The sequence below is a fragment of the Eretmochelys imbricata genome, chromosome 3 (genome assembly GCF_965152235.1).
Source record: "Eretmochelys imbricata isolate rEreImb1 chromosome 3, rEreImb1.hap1, whole genome shotgun sequence".
NCBI classification, from domain to species: Eukaryota; Metazoa; Chordata; order Testudines; family Cheloniidae; genus Eretmochelys; species Eretmochelys imbricata.
In genome coordinates this window covers 86,312,863-86,327,692 of record NC_135574.1, presented here as the reverse complement: position 1 = coordinate 86,327,692, position 14,830 = coordinate 86,312,863, and the positions used below count along the sequence as shown (strand labels likewise).

The 14,830-nt window shown below is 44.7% G+C and overlaps 1 protein-coding gene across 2 annotated transcripts in view; it reads left to right on the top strand.

The window, feature by feature from the left end:
- The first annotated feature begins 1,233 nt into the window (after nt 1–1,233).
- TUBE1 (tubulin epsilon 1) overlaps nt 1,234–14,830 on the top strand; it is a 30,755-nt gene continuing 17,158 nt past the window's right edge. For both annotated transcript variants that reach the window (XM_077812965.1, XM_077812963.1), the window contains exons 1-7: nt 1,234–1,291; nt 1,368–1,441; nt 4,179–4,231; nt 8,660–8,717; nt 9,370–9,485; nt 10,821–10,942; nt 12,992–13,179. In XM_077812965.1, the coding sequence (XP_077669091.1) occupies nt 1,267–1,291; nt 1,368–1,441; nt 4,179–4,231; nt 8,660–8,717; nt 9,370–9,485; nt 10,821–10,942; nt 12,992–13,179 (636 nt within the window). In that variant the 5' untranslated portion in view covers nt 1,234–1,266. The remainder of the gene's footprint in view (nt 1,292–1,367; nt 1,442–4,178; nt 4,232–8,659; nt 8,718–9,369; nt 9,486–10,820; nt 10,943–12,991; nt 13,180–14,830) is intronic.

Below are 14,830 nucleotides of genomic sequence, written 5' to 3'. Positions count from 1 at the left end.
TTGTTATCTAACATATCTCTCGGATTCAAGAGCATACTCACTATACAAAAAAATGAAGCTAGGACACAGTGGCCTGTCAACTCATGTATATCTCAGCAACAGAATAATTCACTCCTGGAATCCAAAAAATTTTGTTCAGAAGGCTCAGTATAGTATAGTACTACACCATCAGCAGTTTGACAGGCATTAATATAGAGGATGGAAACATAGCATTAGACTGCTAGATGGTTAAACATTGATGACCGTACACAGTCCATGGCTTGTCCAAAGTGAAGGGCTATTTTTAAAAAAATTAAAAAACAGACCAAAAATCACAATATAGTCTTTCAGGGTTTTTTTAAATCTCATGATTTTGGGAACAATCTCATTATTTGGGGGAGGGAGGGCTAAGGCTGACTCATGATTTTGGGGTTGCCAATACCGCATTCAGGCCTTGGTGGGCTGGGAGTATGATCATCACATAGTGACACCTGGTGGTGTGTTACTCACCATTAAACAAGTTTGGAATGAGTATTTGCATATTCCAGCGTTCTTGTAGGACAACGGCTGAGCCCATAATTTTTAATTTTAGGGGCTCAGCCGTTGAAGAGCTACTTACTCTCTAAAGACTGAAAGGTGGCTATAAACCCTACCCCTCCTTTTGGCAGCAATCAGCGTACAGCACTGGTATGTGGTTGAGTTTTGATTTTTTTTAGGAAAAGCTTCAAATCCTGCAGAGGTTGCCATGCCGCCTCCACACCATGCCCCCTACTGCCCCACTCTGACGCCTGGCAATAGTGTCCTTTTTTCTGGATTCGGCGGCACGTGCCCCTGACGAGGCGCATCACCAGGGGTCAGAGGGCATCCAAATATCAACAACCAACCCTAGGGAGGCAGGAGGGCTGCAAGCCAAGGGCCGGCGCTGCCCTTGACCACATCAGGCTCCACCTTTCCCTTTGCCGCCTGTAGCAGCCGCCGCGCGGAGCGTTCCACCACGGAACGTTCCATCTGCGGGAGGAGAGAGGACCCAGCCAGTGGGCGGGGAGAGGTGTCGCGCATGCGCTCGGCCGCGGCGGAGACAGGAGAGCGGATGGTACCTTCCACGCCGAGCCTGGCCTTATTGGAAACGCTTGCGTGAGCCTCACCCACCCGGCGCCGGGCGCGCGAGGGGCGGGGCTTTCGGAAGCCTGGGGCGGAGTAGGCGGGGCCAGCTCCCCGCCGTTTGGAGGAGGTGGAGCTGCCGTTGGTGCCCGCGCGCCCCTAGTAACGGCCCCTGGAGCGGGGAGCATGACCCAGTCGGTGGTGGTGCAGGGTAAGCCGGTGTGACCCCCCCCACTCTGACCCCTCCTCCCAGCCCCGCTGACCCGTGTCTCTCTCCCCATTTGCAGTGGGCCAGTGCGGGAACCAGATCGGCTGTCGCTTCTGGGACCTGGCGCTGAGGGAACACGCCGCCGTCAACAAGGTAACGGCCCCCGGGAGCGGCCCCAGCTGCCGGGCGGCGCAGCGTCAGCTCCCGGGGCGGCGCGGCCACCGGGTTGCTCCTGAGCGCGCGCCGGGTCGGCCGCTGATTCTGAGCAGAGCCCGGGACCCCCGCCCTGAGCGCGGCTGCCCAGCCGGTGCCGCCCCCGTGGAAGGTCGGCGCTGAGGTCCCGTTCGTTCCCGCCCTCGGTGGCGGCTCCGCGCGGTGTCTCCCCAGCGTCTGTCTCCGCCTCCGGGGGCCGGGGCAGCCTGAGGACTGGGGGTTACTGGGCTGGACGCCGGGGGGACTCCCTGACCTGTGCAGCGCAGCCCCTGGGAATCTGAAATCGCACCGGGGTGAGCACGAGCAGTTCCTCCCACTGCCCCGCCGCTGGAGCCGCCCCGCGCGCCGCCTTCCCACTTCGCCGGGAAATTAGTGGCTTCGAAATTTCCCATGAACTCCGCCTCCCGAGAAAACCTTCTATGGGAGGGAAACCCCAATGCATGAAACAAAGTCTGCTCCGGGGACCCAGGCAGCTGCGGAGTGAAACTGACATGCTCAGCAGTCACCTGCTGGGTGAGGGCTCTGCCTCATAGCCCTCCAAAGCCTTTGTAAGTTTCACTTTCTGCAAATTTCAATTAACCAAAAATTTTCTTTTTCTCGTAGGAAAAATCCCAAGGATGGCTCCTGGGTAGGCCTGGCAGGCTCTTGACAGTTTCACAGGGCCTTCCAGGCCCAACCAGGAGCCATCCCCTTTGATTTTTCCTCATGAGAAACAGAAATTTTCTGGTAAATTGAGACAAATTCAGTTTTGTGAAAAGGGCATTTTTCGTCTGAATGATTTTCTGACAAACTTTCAGCTCCAGCTAGGACTGAGCAGTTAGTATTGCTTATCCTTTTCCAAGTACTAAGTAATTGTTTCCCATAAGGAACCTTTCATGATGCAGCCGATTATCCTACATTGTCCTGCTATGGGTTTCTTCCACTATCCTCTGAAGTATCTGATGCTGGCTGCTGTTGCAAACAGGATACTGGACTAGATGTACTTAGGGTCTGATCCAGTATGGCAGTTACTATGTTCCCTTCTCTGTCGTCCTCCTTCTGGTGTCCCATATCCTTCCATCACAATCGGGTTTTTCCAGTGTTGGGCACGTAAGGTCTAGTCTGTAGCCCTGGCAAGATCTTCCATGGTTCATGGCTCCTCCAGGAGCCCACAGACATGATTTGTATTTCACTACAGTCACATGTATCTGGGTCATTGAAATAACCCCACTGCCGCATATTGACTTTTGACCTGCCAACTCTTGTTCTGAGGTGATTTAAACATCTCTAGGTTGACCAATCCTTCTCTTCGCCTGAGGGAATGTGTTTGCCAGTTTTAGTCCTGCTAAAGCCTATGTGCTCCCTGTGCAAGTCTTTTTAAGTCCTGCAAACTATATTACGACAGTTCTGCTTATGCAAATACACAAAAATACACTCCTCTCCAGCCCATGGTACTCTGACAGATCTAGTCACTGCCAAAGGGTGTGCATATTTTCTCACTATTGTACTAATATTGATTTGCAGTATGGTGGCCTGTTGATTTTTTGGCATTACAAATAGTACAGTCTATGAAGGTATTTGAGCATTGCTCCAAAAAGTGATTTAGTTATCAAAACACATGTAGACCTTGAACAAAAAATTAACGTTTAGTTCTTTGGCTGTCAGATGTGATCATAAGGCAACAGCAGTGATTTTTCTAGAAAAAGTTGAGTATATACATCAATAAAGAACACTTGGGGCCCAATTCTTATTGTCCCACAGGCAAATTATGTGGCTTCAGCTTAAAGGGGCAGCGACAGACCCTGGGAATCCCACCCCTTCAGGGGGCTTGCCCAATTGACATAGAATCAGTGGAACATCTCTACACCACTCCCCTTCCACATCCCTGTGTAGTGTGTGTATTTGGAACACTGCTGTGGTCCAACTGTTCTCTACTTGTCATGGTCAACAGCAAATAGAGTGTATATCAGAGCAACCCTGGGGTTTCTCTAACTTATCCAAGTAGGCCCCCGGCAGGGTCCAAAATACAAGGAGTATAAAGGTTCACTAAAGTCACCGTTGGTCCCTTCTCCATTTCTATGTTCAGCACAGGGACAGAGTAATTAGCATGCCGAGGACCCCTGAATGGAAATGTGTCCAATTTACAAGGAATATATAGACATGATTTAAAGAAAATGTCTGTGTGTTAATAAAGATAGTGGTGGACAGTCCTTTTGGCTACCTTGCTTCAAAGCAGCTAGTACTGGCCTCAGTTGTGACAAGATATGGGACTAGATGGAATACTCCTCTGATTCGTTATGGCAAATACTATGTTTCTAGTATTGTATTCAGCAACACAGCTTTCATTTTCAGCTGTTTAGTGGGCAGCTATACTGAAGATATGGATCAGCTATAATACCATAACAAATACATGTAAAGCAGTTAGCTAAGCTCGTTCTATTGCTAATTAATGTATTTTTTTCATAAAATACAAAAATCTTCAAAAACACAAAGTAAAGAAAATATAATATTGGTTGTGATTTGTTAAATCTTATGTTGAATAAAATGTTTCTTATTGAATGAATGGTTTACTTTAATAATTTCAAATTCTATGTATATTTTTAACTAAATACTGTTGTATAGTGTTAGCCAGAAATAGCAGAGAATCTCTAAAATTGCACACTTAAAACTTAACTCGTGCAACGTTTCTGTTTTTCAGAAAGGAATTTATGATGAAGCATTAAGCAGCTTCTTTAGAAATGTGGATACCAGGTAAGCTTTGCTGTATCAAGAGAGCTATTTGAAATTTATCACAGTAATTGATTTCAGTAGGTCAGCAATCCCGATCTGCTATTGTCCATAATAAACTAGAGTTTTATCTGTGTTTCAGGTCAAACTACTAATTGTGCTAGAAAGAGATCCTAACGTCTTGTACTTTCATACATTGTGCCTATCCTCCTCCTCCTCTTTGATATAGACCTTTGCTATTCTAAGTCTATGAAAGTATTCTCCTCCTCCTTCACCCTTCTCCCTCCTGCCAAAAAAAAGCAGTCAGTTAATAACTGCACATTAATTTTCCTTTAAAATAAAATGTATTCTGCTTCAGCCGCTCAGTCATATTCAAATGTCAGGCTTTATAATTATGATTTTTAGTGTTGATTGCGGATCTTGCAAGAGGAATTCATTTAAGAAGCACAAACTATGCAGGCCTTGAAAAATTTACCTAACCTTTTCTAGCATGAGCACGAGAACCCATAGCTAGAGAGAAAAACAAACCCACCTATCCCACCATACTGGCGCCCCTTCTACTCCTCCCTGCTTACACATGTGCATCTACGCCACATGCTCTGTAACTTAATTAAAGGAATAAAACAGTTGTGCTGCTTCCCATGCATGGTATTTAGCTGTAAAACTATTAAGCAGCTTTCTATCTAATACGATGGTGGATCAGTAGCTGCAAGATAGTTAAGGTTGTGTGGCAAAGTTCAATTATAACAGTGGCTTTAAACCTTTATTTTGTAAAGACTTCATTGAAATGGCAAAAACCAAAATACAGACAATAAATTTAGAGTATTATTTGAATTTTGGATTGACTCACTTAGATTTCTTGCAAAAAGAGCATAAAGGAAAAACATGCTGCTTTGGCCACATTCTTTGGCCACATTGCTGCTCCTCGTATGCTGATTCCTTGAATACCAGTTATACATCAGTATGTTTGTCCATAGACTGCTTTATAACTATTTTTGCCGTAACAGAAAATGGATGTCAAGGTGAACCCACCAGATTTTAGTTTGATGACAAATCTGCTGGAGCACAAATGCCATCGCCCACTCAGGGAGGGTGGGGAAGGGAGAGAGTGTGTACCTCATCAAATCATAGATGAGGGTTGGAAGAGACCTCAGGAGGTCATGTAGTCCAGCCCCCTGCTCAAAGCAGGACCAACCCCAACTAAAGCATCCCAGCAAGGGCTTTGTCAAGCTGGGCCTTAAAAACCTCTAAGGCTATAGATTCCACCACCTCCCTAGGTAACCCATTCCAGTGCTTCACCACCCTCCTAGTGAAATAGTTTTTCCTAATATCCAACCTAGACCTCCCCTACTACAACTTGATGCCATTGCTGCTGCTTCTGTCATCTGCCACCACTGAGAACAGCCCAGTTCCCTCAGCCTCTCCTCATACATCATGTGCCCCAGCCCCCTAATCATTTTAGTTGCCCTCTGCTGGACTCTCTCCAATTTGCCCACATCCTTTCTGTAGTGGGGGACCCAAAACTGGACACAATGCTCCAGATGTGGCCTCATCAGTGCCAAATAGAGGGGAATAATCACTTCCCTCGATCTGCTGGCAGTGCTTCTAGTAATGCAGCCCAATATGCTATTAGCCTTCTTGGCAACAAGGGCACGCTGTTTACTCATATCCTGCTTCTCGTCCCCGATAATCCCCAGGTCTTTGCTGCAGAACTGCTGCTTAGCCAGTAGGTCCCCAGCCTGTAGCAGGGCATGGGATTCTTCCGTCACTTGTCACTCTGCACTTGTCCTTGTTGCACCTCATCAGATTTCTTTTGGCCCAATCCTCCAATTTGTCTATGTCACTCTGGACCCTATCCCTACCTTCCAGCGTATTTACCTCTTCCCCCCTCCCCCCCCCATTCTTAATGTCATCCGCAGACTTGCTGAGGGTGCAATCCATTCCATCATCCAGATAATTAATAAAGATGATGAACAAATCCAGCCCCAGGACCAACCCCTGGGGCACTCCGCTTGATACCAGCTGCCAACTAGACATTGAGCGTTGATCACTACCTGTTGAGCCAGATGATCTAGCCAGCTTTCTATCCATTTTATAGTCCATTCATCCAATCCATACTACTTTAACTTGCTGGCAAGAATTACTTTGGGAGACTTTATCAAAAGCTTTGAAAAAGTCAAGATATATCAGGTCCACTGCTTTCCCCATATCCTGAGCCAGTCATCTCATCATAGAAGGCAATCAGGTTGGTCAGGCATGACTTGCCCTTGGTGAATCCATGTTGACCCTGATCACCTTCCTGTCCTTCAGGTTCTTCAGAATGGATTCCTTGAGGACCTGCTCCATGATTTTTTCAGGGACTGAGGTGAGGCTGACTGGTCTGTAGTTCTCCAGATTCTCCTTCTTCCCTTTTTTAAAGATGGGCACTTTTTCCAGTTGTTTGGGACTTCCCCCGATCACCGCAAGTTTTCAAAGATAACGGCCAATGGCTCTGCAATCACATCAGCCAGCTCCTTTAGCACCCTCGGATGCATTGCATCCAGCCCCATGGATTTGTGCTTGTCCAGCTTTTCTAAATAGTCCTTAACCTGTTCTTTCACCACTGAGGGCTGCTCACCTCCTCCCCATACTGCGCTGCCCAATGCAGCAATCTGGGAGCTGATGTTGTCTGGGAAGACCAAGGCAAAAAAAGCATTGAGTACTTCAGCTTTTTCCACATCATCTGTCACTAGGTTGCCTTCCTGATTCAGTAAGGGTCCCACACTTTCCCTGACAACCTTCTTGCTAACATACCTGTAGAAACCCTTCTTGTTACCCTACACATCCCGTGCTACCTGCAACTCCAGTTGTGCTTTGGCCTTCTTGATTATATCCCTGCATGCTCAAACAATATTTTTATACTCCTCCCTACTCATCTGTCCAAGCTTCCACTTCTTGTAAGTTTCCTTTTTGTGTTTAAGCTCACCAAAGATTTCTCTGTTAAGTCAAGCTGGTCACCTGCCATATTTGCTATTTTCCGCACAGCGGGATGATTTGTTCCTGTGTCCTCAATAAGGCTGCTTTAAAATGCAGCCAACTCTCCTGGACTCCTTTCCCCCTCATCTTATGCCTGCCCATCAGTTCCCTGAGAGAATCAAAGTCTGCTTTTCTGAAGTCCAGGGTCCCGTGTTCTGTTGCTCTCTTTTCTTCCTTTTGTCAGGATCCTGAACTTGACCATCTCATGGTCACTGCTGCCCAGGATGCCACCCATTTCTACTTCCCCTACCAGTTCTTCCCTGTTTGAGCAGCAGGTCAGGAGAAGTACAGCCCCTATTTGGTTCCTCCAGCACTTGCACCAGGAAGTTGTCCCCAACACTCTCAAAAAACTTCCTGGATGGTCTGTGCACCGCTGTATTGCTCTCCCAGCTGATGTCAGGTTGATTGAAGTCCCCCATAAGAACCAGGGCCTGTGTTCTGGAAACTTCTGTGAGTTGTCCGAAGAAAGCCTCATCTACCTCATCCTTCTGGTCTGGTGGAATATAGCAGACGCCCACCACAACACCACCATTGTTACTCTTGCCTCGAAACTTAACCCAAAGACTCTCAACAGGCTTTTCTCCAGTTTCATCCTGGAGCTCTGAGCAATCATACTGTTCTCTTACATGCAGTGCAACTTCTTCACCTTTTCTCCCCGGCCTCTCCTTCCTGAACAGTTTAGACCCATCCATGACAGTACTCCAGACACGTGACTTACCCCACCAAGTCTCTGTTATTCCAATCACATCATAGTTACTTGACTGTGCCCTGTAGCCTAGGGGGAAGTTCTTGAACTGGAAAAAAAGGAGAGTAGGAGCTCAAATCTAACCTCTGAGTGCTGTTTAAATTCCCAAACAATTCATTACCTTTATAATTAACTAGGTTATGAAACATAACCTAGAAGATAGTGAAGAGCTGCTGAACACTCCCCTACTCTTTTTTTTTTGTTTTTTAAAAATAAGTTAGCTGAGAGCTTATGCAAGGTCACTGCAGGCACAGGACCCAGGTTTTTCTTTTGACAGGCCCAGATATTACACATGGCACCATACTGCATTTCAGAGTGATTAAACCAGTCTAGTTGTCCTCTGTCTAACCACTGTATACTATACTCCTCTCCCAGAGCCAGCTACTTCGGCAGCTACGAGTAGGGGGATGTTCCTGATGGTAAATATTTCATGCTGACCATCTTAACGTCACGTGAAGTTGATATTAAGATATCATCAGTGGGATGGGATCCTGTGAAGATTTTATTTTAGGGAATTTCCGTTAAGACTTTGCTAGTGGAATGTGTTTGTGTGTGAGGGGGAGTGGTATAGTTTTGCATTGAGCCAAACCTCTATGGATAGCAGAGATCAATGAGAAGGAAAGAGAATTTTAATAATACTGTATCACTTCCATAATGGTTTTGATCTTATAAAACATTTCTCCCTTTTCCAGAAATGGTGGTGATGGTGCTGATATTCACAAAGGAAAAATCTTCTCTTTAAAAGCACGAGTAAGACCAAAGTTATCTTTATAGATGTATACATTGCATACTTATGACTGTAAAGAGCTCACGGTTTAAACTTCCTGTGTTTACCTTTTGTCTTAAATGCACAATTTTAGACATGTTCCTCAAACTGAAACTGAAATTTCTTAGTTCCCCAGATTAGTGTAACAGTATTAGAGTCCACTTCGCGGGCAGACTTCAGTAATAATTTAAAATGTATAATTTGGGAAAATGATTGTGTAGATCACATGAACAGATGGTGTTTGTTTGGAGGGGGCAGTAAAGGGTTTTATTTGAGCCATTTATGTTAACTAAGTTTTTAAGAGGAAACATCTTTGAAAAGCTATGGCAATTTTTTTTTTTTGTTACTAAGTATTCAGCATGTTATGCATTTAACCCTTGAAGTTTTGAACAGCATAAACAAAAGCTGAAATAACTGAAATAATGCTTCATTAAATTTTGTCTTCTGACAAGGAGATCAAGGTGAATTTTTCTAGAGTCGGCTTCTCAGTCATAGTGGATCTTTTAAAATAAGATCTTTCTGCCTGAAACTTTAAAGGAACAAGAAACCTTTTATCTTGCAAGTACTTGCATCCCTTTTGTGTAACTATTTCAAAGAGTGGCATACTGACTGAACTAAAAATTTTCTTTCTCTAAGGCTCTCTTGATTGACATGGAGGAGGGTGTAGTGAATGAAATTCTGCAGGGGCCACTGAGAGATGTGTTTGATAGCAAGCAGCTCATCACAGATGTTTCTGGTTCAGGGAACAACTGGTGAGAATAAACTCTTCTTCGCAAAGCAATTTTAGCTACTAATAGATGGCAGTTGAAAAGGGAAATGATAGCAATGTCTTTCAAGAGGATTCTATTGCACCGGGGGGAACTGTGCCACATTAACAGTAAATCTTAGAATTGCTGTCACCTTGAGGAGATCTTTGAAAAGCACTTTATTTATGAATCATTCTGCTGATATATCATTTCTTCTGTGTTTCTCTTCCCTCACTGTTTTTTGTTACTTGGCCTACTTGCATGAAGAAAGGATTGTTTGTCTTAGGCATTCTCCTGCTCCAGCGGCTCATTCTTCACTGGAGGTCATAATCTTGTTTGGGACATTTGTGCAACTTGTTTGGAGACCGAGTGAGGAGTGAATAACGAAAGCAGATGAATTTCTGACTTCTGGCAACACAGATCCTGACTTTTTGCATATACGCCAAGTCACATAAAAGGGAGGAGAAACTCAGAATAAAGTAGATAACTGAACAAATTTCCAATTTTCCTCTGAGGCGTTAGCACAATACTCAGCTCACTAAAGAGTTCTAAGGCCTGGTCTACATTGGCAGGGGAGGAGGGGGTTGATCTAAGTTACGCAAATTCAGCTATGTGAATAACATAGCTGAAGTCGACGTACTTAGATCTACTTACTGCAGTAAGTCGACGGCTGACGCTCCCCCTTCGACTCTGCCTACGCCTCTCGCTCTCGTAGAGTACTGGAGTCGACGGGAGAGCGCTCAGCGGTCGATTTATCTAGAGTAGATGCAATAAGTCGACCCCTGCTGGATTGATCGTTGCCCATCCGTCCAACGGGTAATGTAGACAGGCCCTAAGCAATATCCCAAAGTAGGGAGCAATGCAGCGGTTGAGAATCCCATAATATTGAGTCTCTTAACACATTAGTATATTGGTCATTATAGGTAGAGTGGTACTGGAAAAAAACTTGGTTTTACCTTCAGTAATTGTTGTAACTACGAGCTCCAGTATTCAGAGCTCCTATAATAAAAACTGTCTGTCAGTTTTCATTTTACTAAATAGTGAACTGGATTTTTCCCCTTAATGTGGGTGTCTAACTTCCATTGATAGTAACGGGTTGAAGGAAAAATAGTTCCTTCCTTCCCATTTGTGACTTTAAAAAATTATTAAATAAGCAGTACTTCTGTGTTATGCTGTATCACCATTTTGTATATGCTTCCAACATCACAATTTATTTTTCTATGAGAACAAAATACTGAGTACAGATTCTGAACCATTCAACTGTGTGTACAGACAAGAATAGGAAGTATTAGAGTACAAAGCTTAAGTTTAAACTTTCTTAATCATTTCTCATATATGCAGGGCTGTAGGTCATCAACTGTATGGCTGTCGGTACCGGGAACATATTGTGGAAAAGCTGAGGAGGATGGCAGAACACTGCGACTGTCTGCAGTGTTTTTTTGTAATTCATTCAATGGGAGGTGGTAAGCTTTTTTTCATGGTTAACATGTCTGCAAATGCCACAAGTGAAAAAGGAACTAAATTTTGAAAATTTTTTACTTTAATATAAGACACTGGTAACATGGTAAGGAATTTTTTTAATCAACAAATACCCTTTAAGTCAAGTTAGTAGTTATAGTAATATTACCGTAGCACCTTGGGTTCCTGTTTCATGACTAGGACTTCTTTTTGTTACACTGTATACACAGAACAAAAAGACAATCCCTGCCTCAAACAGCGTACAATCCAAGTATAAGACTAGAGACAACAGATGGATAGAGACAGATGGGGTGCACAAGGAGACCATACATGTCAGCGTGATAGGCAATAGGTCTAAGTACATAAGTGCCTAATGATTTTCAAGGGGTTTTTTTTTGTAGGCATCACAGAAAAGCAGACTTTTAAGGAGGATAATGAGGTAGCTTAATTTTTTTGTGTTTCTATCTGTGGTATTTTTTTTTTTTTGTTTCCATCTGTGATTTTCTGTTCTCCTTTGGGGTGTTTGGACCATGATTGTCAGACCATCCTGCTCCCACAGGGTTTTCTTCTAACTTTTCTACCTATTATCAACATAAATGAAGTGTTCTCCTAGTACCATTTTTGTAAATGTATCCAAGGGGAACCTTGTGCAATGACAACTTTGGTGTTAGCATATTGGAACCAAACTTGAACAACTTCAGTGCTGTTACATTAAGAGAAGATAGTTTAAATGACTAGGATCTGAAAACTGAATATGAAAGTAGCCCCGTTTCCATGTATCTTTGTGCTGTGTCTTCAGTGTAATATGCTTAGTTTGAGAGAACCTGCTTATTACTACTCTCAGCATTGCAGAAAAGCAGTTATATTCTCCTAATCCTCCAGCCTCATAATTGAAATTGCCAGCTGCTAGGATTCCAGAACATTAGCTGTCCAAGGCAGAAGATCCACAGCTTAATTTTCAGGTCTCTGATTTGAACTTAATGTTGATAGTAAAGAAAGGAGGGGGAAATCCATGTTCTGACTTGAAAACCAAGCAAACTTAATAAGGAAGTCACTGAAGGAAAAATAAATTTGAACACCAAAAAGTACCACTTGCAGTCATCTCTGAGTATAATTACACTCTAACATACAAACTGTACTATACAAAACTCATTATGTAGATACCCTGCCTTTTCCCAGGATGATATATCTACACACACAAGCTGAAGATGCTCTTTTACCTGCATTATTGTTCTACTTGAATCTGTATTTTAGGCTTAAGTAGAAATACACACTGATGGGATACAATATTTAAGTTTTCTAAAAAGATTCCAAAACCACATCTTTTTTATAAATATCCATGCTTATGTTTTTAACAATAAAGTTAGCTAGACACTAGAACAACTTGCTAAGAGGAGTCATGGTCCCATCACAAGAAATGTTTCACAGTAGACTAGATGTAACACTTAAGGGTATTTCATAAAAGCTTAGTACGAGAGCTGGTCTGGAATTTTTCAACTAAAAGTTTTTTAGTCAGAAAACACAAATTCATCCAAACAAACTTTTTACGGAAAAGAGTCATTTTTCATAGATTCCAAGGTCAGAAGGGATTTAGATCATAAAGTCTGACTTCCTATATAGCAGAGGCCATAGAACTTCCCCAAAATAATTCCTACAGCAGACTTTAGAAAAACGTCCAGTCTTGATTTTAAAATTGTCAGTGATGGAAAATCACCCAGGATCCCTGTTAAATTGACAAATTTTCCATTTCAAAATATTTTTTTTTAATTTAGAAATTGTTTCAACATTTCTTCAGCTGACCCAAATAAAAATTGTTTTCAGATTTTTGGTTCACAAAAATGTTCAAGATTTCAAATTCTTATCCCAGTTCAGGATGGAAAAACCTTTTCCTGTCCAACTCTACTAAATCCTTCTGTGATCACCGAGTGCTGAGCTCTTATAAAATCTGGTCTGTAATTACAAAGAAATCTTGTGTTTCAGAGGGGATTTAAATAATTCAGGATGTTTTAAGCATTATCTCTCTTCATTGTAACTATCTTCTTAATTATTCTTAGGGACAGGATCTGGTCTTGGTACTTTTGTACTAAATGTGCTTGAGGATGAGTTCCCGGAAGTATATAGATTTGTTACTTCAGTTTACCCTTCTGGGGAGGATGATGTCATTACTTCTCCATATAATAGTGTTCTGGCTATGAAGGAACTTAATGAGCATGCGGACTGTGTGCTTCCAATTGAAAATGAAGTAAGAGAGTATTCATATTCTTGTCAATTTCTCTTGTGGTGTACATTACATAGGAAGTGTTTCTTCCTTCTCTGTATTGATGAACAGGAAAATGTTATCCTGAAACTTATTTTCAAAAAGAGCCAAAGTGGCTTGGGCTCTTACGTCACTTTTGAAAATGAGACTTAAGGTTAAGGTTGCCAATTTTCCCATTTCTGAAAACTGGACACCCTGCTCCTCCCCTGAGGCCCCACCCTCTGCTCCACCCTCTCCCCCAAGGTTCCGCCCTCCATTCACTCCTCCTCCTCCTCCACCCTGCGCCCAACCTGGGGACCGCCACACTCTGCCCCCCCCACCATTTACCTGTGGGGGGCACTCTCTGCATAAGCCACTCACGTCACACAGCTTGGAGCTGGGGATAGAACCCAAGATTCCTGACTTCCAGCCCCTCGCTCTAACCTACTAGCCCCCACTCCCCTCCCAAAGCCAGGAAGAGAACCCAGGAGTCCTGACTCCCAGCTCCCCACACCAGCTCCTCCAGGCTGCCCCTCCTCCCCCCGCCCCCAACACTGAGGCAAGGGACGGTTCCAAACACGCTCAGATGTCCCTTGCCTGTCTGGGTCCATAGAACTGGGGGTAGGGGACTGGTCGCTTCCATCTGGGGAACTTGCCCCGTTGTTTGTAGCCCCCCCTTCCCCCACCCTCCACCCCCAGCAGCGGTGACCCGCTCGGCCTGGCTGGCTTCAGAAAATTTGCACAGAAATATTGGTTCTGGGGTCTCCCCACTTCTCTCGAGGGGTTTAACGAGCCTCCGCTCCTGGTTCCTCTGCACCCCATGGCGAGGGGCTCTTGAGGCCCCAGGGCCCCAGCTCCCAGGCTACCCTGGCTAAGGCTGGAGCTGGCTGGCTGCAATGCACTGAAGTCTGCCAACTTCTGCTGCCCAGAGCGAGTGAGCACCCGAGTTCCCAGGGAGTAGCATCGGGGGGTAGCCAGGGTCCTACTTGGGCAGTGATCATACCATGCAGGGAGTGGGGATGGGGAGCCTGGCCCGTCAGGGGAAGTGGCCCCATGCAGTGCAGCATGCCGAGCCCAGGCCCCTCTGCAACCGGCAGGGGGGCGAGCAGATCCAAGCACTGCTCTCCAAATGGCCCCTCTCCCAACATCCGCGCCCTGTAGGTAGTGGGCTGCCCCCTTCCTTCCTATGGCCTCTCGCTCGTTCTTGAAGCTTGCCCTCCCCTCACCCACTCTGCTCGCAGCGCCAGTGCGAACCTGTGGGCACTCCCCAGCCCTGGGCCGGCTCCCTCCTCAGTCAGACGTGCCTCCCCGGGCTGTGAGAGGCCTCCTGTAGCCGTAACTGATGCTCTCCGTCAGCAGCTGAACATCTGCTGATCTTCCCTCCCTCTCAGCAGGGAGGTTGATCACATTTACTCTGGTAACTGGACTTTTAGTGACACTGCCAGGTTCCCTTTTCGACTAGACTTTGCAGTCAGAAACCAGACATGTGGCAACCCTACTTAGGGTCCTAAGTTATTTTGGGTTTTTTGAAAATTGTATCCTTATTTTGGGAATCATTTAAAAATTGCCCAGTACTTTTCCCCTTCCTTACAGAAATGGTCTGTAGCAGGGAATTTTATTCCTATGTCTGCTTTAAGGTAAACAGTAAATGATTGCA